The 3,755-nt window shown below is 29.0% G+C and overlaps 1 protein-coding gene across 1 annotated transcript; it reads right to left on the bottom strand.

Moving 5' to 3' along the window:
- Positions 1 to 449, bottom strand: LOC136078686 (52 kDa repressor of the inhibitor of the protein kinase-like). The gene is made up of 2 exons (XM_065794471.1): positions 106 to 449; positions 1 to 10 (listed from the first exon to the last, which is right to left on the bottom strand). Exons 1-2 carry the CDS (start codon positions 447 to 449, stop codon positions 1 to 3), a joined length of 354 nt encoding a protein of 117 aa, XP_065650543.1.
- Between the last annotated feature and the right edge of the window lie 3,306 nt (positions 450 to 3,755).

Raw genomic sequence — 3,755 nt, forward strand, 5'->3', positions numbered from 1 at the left:
CTAATTTTCACTAAATATAAGATAAACTTAAATATAAAATAAAATACACGAATATAGTCAATAAACAAAAAAGAAATTAATAAATTAATATTAGGTAAAACCAACTCTAAGTGTCGTTCCCCTAAAACAGAAAAAATATTTAAAACTCTTTCTACATCAGGAATTATTTTTTGATGAATAGACATCAGAGCTAAAGAATTAAATCTTGACTCTGTCATGAGGCTTCGCATATAAGTTTTCAGTCTGCGTATAACAGAAATGCTCCTCTCGCATTCACATGCAGTAATTGGAATTGTTCCCATTATTAAAAAACCTTTCCTAATGTTTGGGAAACCCCTCATATCAATAGACTTAAAAGTCTCTGTAATAGTGGATGGGATCACAGATTGATTGTTCCAAAATGTTTCCCACAAATCTAATTCAGCATGAATTGATGTAGGATGAGGCATATCCGATATATAAAAATGTAAAAGTTCCATAAAATCTGACTTCCAAAAACATTTTTCTTTATTTTTTTTACAACAGTTGCAAGAATACCAGATAAACCTTTGTAAACAATCATCTCACCTTCATCAAATCTATCGAAGAGGAGATGTGATGGAATATTTGAAATAATCTGAAACTGTGTCAGAAGGATAATTATCTCTATAAATGTGTCTGCCACAGAGCCTTGGTTTAACTTTCGAAACGTCAAGAGTCTTAGCTAGGTCAAGAGCAATTAAGTAACATTCGTTATGATAGACATCAATATTTTTTTTTAAATCTAAAATTTGAGTTTTCAAACAATTTATCTCATTACACTGTTGTGATATATCAAATGCTTTAGTTTGGAGAACAACAGTGATGGCGTAGAAATAGTCCATTATTTGTTTTGATAAAACTAAGCTCACAATAAAAGATAAATTTTTCATAAGATTTAAAAAACATGAAGCTTTTGAAGAAGTATCAATATTATAACTCTTACCTTCATTGTATGCCATTTCTTCCATTAAATGAAAAACGGATATGTAGTTATTAAAAAAATAACCAGACCTTTAAGTTTCTGAACCCATCTAGTTCGACATGTACCAATTAATTTTGCTTGACCAGGAAAAATGAATTTATTAAGACAGCTAGCACGTTTAGGTGATATGTTAAAAAAATATGATATATCTTTGATTTGATCAAGAGCATTTCTAACACTCTGAACATTGCATGATTTACTAATAACTAAATTAAGTTTATGGCATGCACAGTGAACAAAAATAGTATATATAAACATCATAAAAAGGAAGGCTTGAAGACTGATCTGATGTACAAGGAATACAATTAACTAAGATTGGATTAGGAGTAATATCAATATTTACATCTACAACTTTAGTTTCATTATCTATGCAAAACTTTATGTGAGATTGAACTAATAATTTTTTATTTGAAAATAGATTTTTAGGAGGTTGACAAGATAAATTAAGAACCTTAGTGGTAACATAAGTATGCGATAGAACACTTGGCAAAACTGAACACGATCCTCTTTTTAAATCACTTTTAACAAATTTCTTTAAGCATAAAACTTCTCTTTTCACAATAGGGACAAAATGATTTGGTGACCACATATCTTTATCCTTAGAAATAGAGCAACAATCAGTGTTACACCATAAAATACTCAGAATTTAGATAATGCAATGAAACAAAGAAAAGAAGCAAATTTATTGTTTCTGCAATTGTTATAGGCTTCTTTTTCTATAAGTTCAGAAATATTTATATCATTTAATTCTGTAAAAGAATCAGAAGACTCAAATGAAACACATGCCGTGAAAACACTAGAGAGTGAAGAAAAACTTTTAGATTCTACTTGGTTTAAGATTATTGGGTATCTTGAATAAAAGGTTGCTTTCTCAAACAACTCAACAGAAGTTAATAGTCGAAGAATTTCATGTGTTTTATCTGATGAATTTATTAATAAAGCAGCAGAGTTGTAAAGACAGTTACCATTTTCCATTGACCTGTAAAGTCATATCATATATAAACTAAATATAACTAAAAAAAACATATGTAACTAAAGGTTATTTGTTAAGAATTGTTTTATAAACAAAATAAAACATAAAAAAACGCGTTTAAACTCATACTTTAAAACAATATAGTCTTCATTTTCTTTTTGCATGGGAATAAAAGCTTCCATTTCAGAATTTCTTAAAGAAAGAAGATCTTTGTTTACAACAGGAAACTTTGAATTTAAATCTTTGAGATTATTACGAAGCTTTACTTTGTATGTCGTAATATTAGGCAAATGCTTGGCTTTAATGGCATTGGATAGCAACAAATCCATAATTGCAAACAAAAATAACATTTGTACTTAAAATTACTTTAAACTAATTTTTGATAAAACTTCAATTTATTGGAATACGTAGAGCTTTATTTTAAAGCTTTAATTATTCATTTAAAGTTTATACGAATAATTAAGGCGTTATTGGAATAATTAAGGATTCATTTTTATATTTAAACGGAATCGAGAGAACCCTTTTGATCAAACGTTCCTGCAACTTTTTTTTGTTGTCTACCGGAAATTCGGGTCAAATGAATCCTAAAACAATAGGGATTTTTTTGGCCTTAATTACGGCAACCAAAATAAATACATTCCAATAACGGTTGATTAAAAGGGTTCTTTCGGTTCCGTTTACTTTAAAAAAAAAATCCTGATTAATAGCGGCGTTTTAAAACATCACGGAGGAGAGCGAAGTCTTTGAAACATTGTGAAAGCCGTGTATGTTTTTCTATAAAGGCTATATTTATTTTTTTAAAGAACTCATATATACATATTAGTATACTATAAATTTAAGTTTAGTATTTTTTATATTATGAAACGGAATTTTTTATAACTTCTTAGAATATTATGGGTGAATCCTGGGCAACACAGGATACCCCCTAGATCCGCCCCTGTAATATATATGAAAATTGTATTTATAGTAAAGGGCGAAATAAACTAAAAATAAAGACTTCCTTTTCATAAAAAAGTTATTCAAAAAATTTTCAGTTGTATAGGTAATTAAAAGGTTGAAATGATAAATAGCAAACAATAATTTTAATGTTTATGATTTTGGAAATACTATAGTAAATAAAAATGTGGGAAATGTTCGCTTATAGGCATCTTTTTTATATAAACCAATAAAAGTAAATAGACAAACTTGTTGTCAAGTTCCACTATTAAAAAACCCATGTTATTGCTAAGGGGTTATTTCTTTTTAAAAAATTTTCACATTACTTTTTTTTTCAGCGACCATGATAGTACTTGTATATAAATACTATCATGATAATATCTGTATTCAAATACTATAATGGTCGCCACTCAAAAGAGCTACCATCTCTAGTTCCATCAACCAAAACTAATTCTCGTTTGAATCGTCATTAAGCAAAGTTGTATTCTTTTACTGTGCCTGTCCTTGTATTGAGCCTCTCTCATCGTCGTAAGGTTATCTGTTTTTTTTTTCTACAGAAAAGAAAAAGAGATGTAACCTTACGACAATGAGAGAGAGGCTCGAGCCTAGCAGATAAAGCAGACCTAACCACGTTCAAAATGTGTTTTTAAACCTTGTCTAAAAGACAAAAACGAGACAAAAAAGAGAAAATTTTTTTAGAAGGATCAACCCAAATATGGTATCAGCATTCCATACAGGTTCAAATTGAGATTTGTAGAGGCAGAGAATAGAATCAGAAGTAAGGTAATGACAAACAAAGTAAAGAGAAGCAACCTTAGCAGAAGCTTTGCAATTGATTGTATA

This window comes from Hydra vulgaris, chromosome 03, assembly GCF_038396675.1.
Source record: "Hydra vulgaris chromosome 03, alternate assembly HydraT2T_AEP".
In the NCBI taxonomy this organism is placed as follows: Eukaryota; Metazoa; Cnidaria; class Hydrozoa; order Anthoathecata; family Hydridae; genus Hydra; species Hydra vulgaris.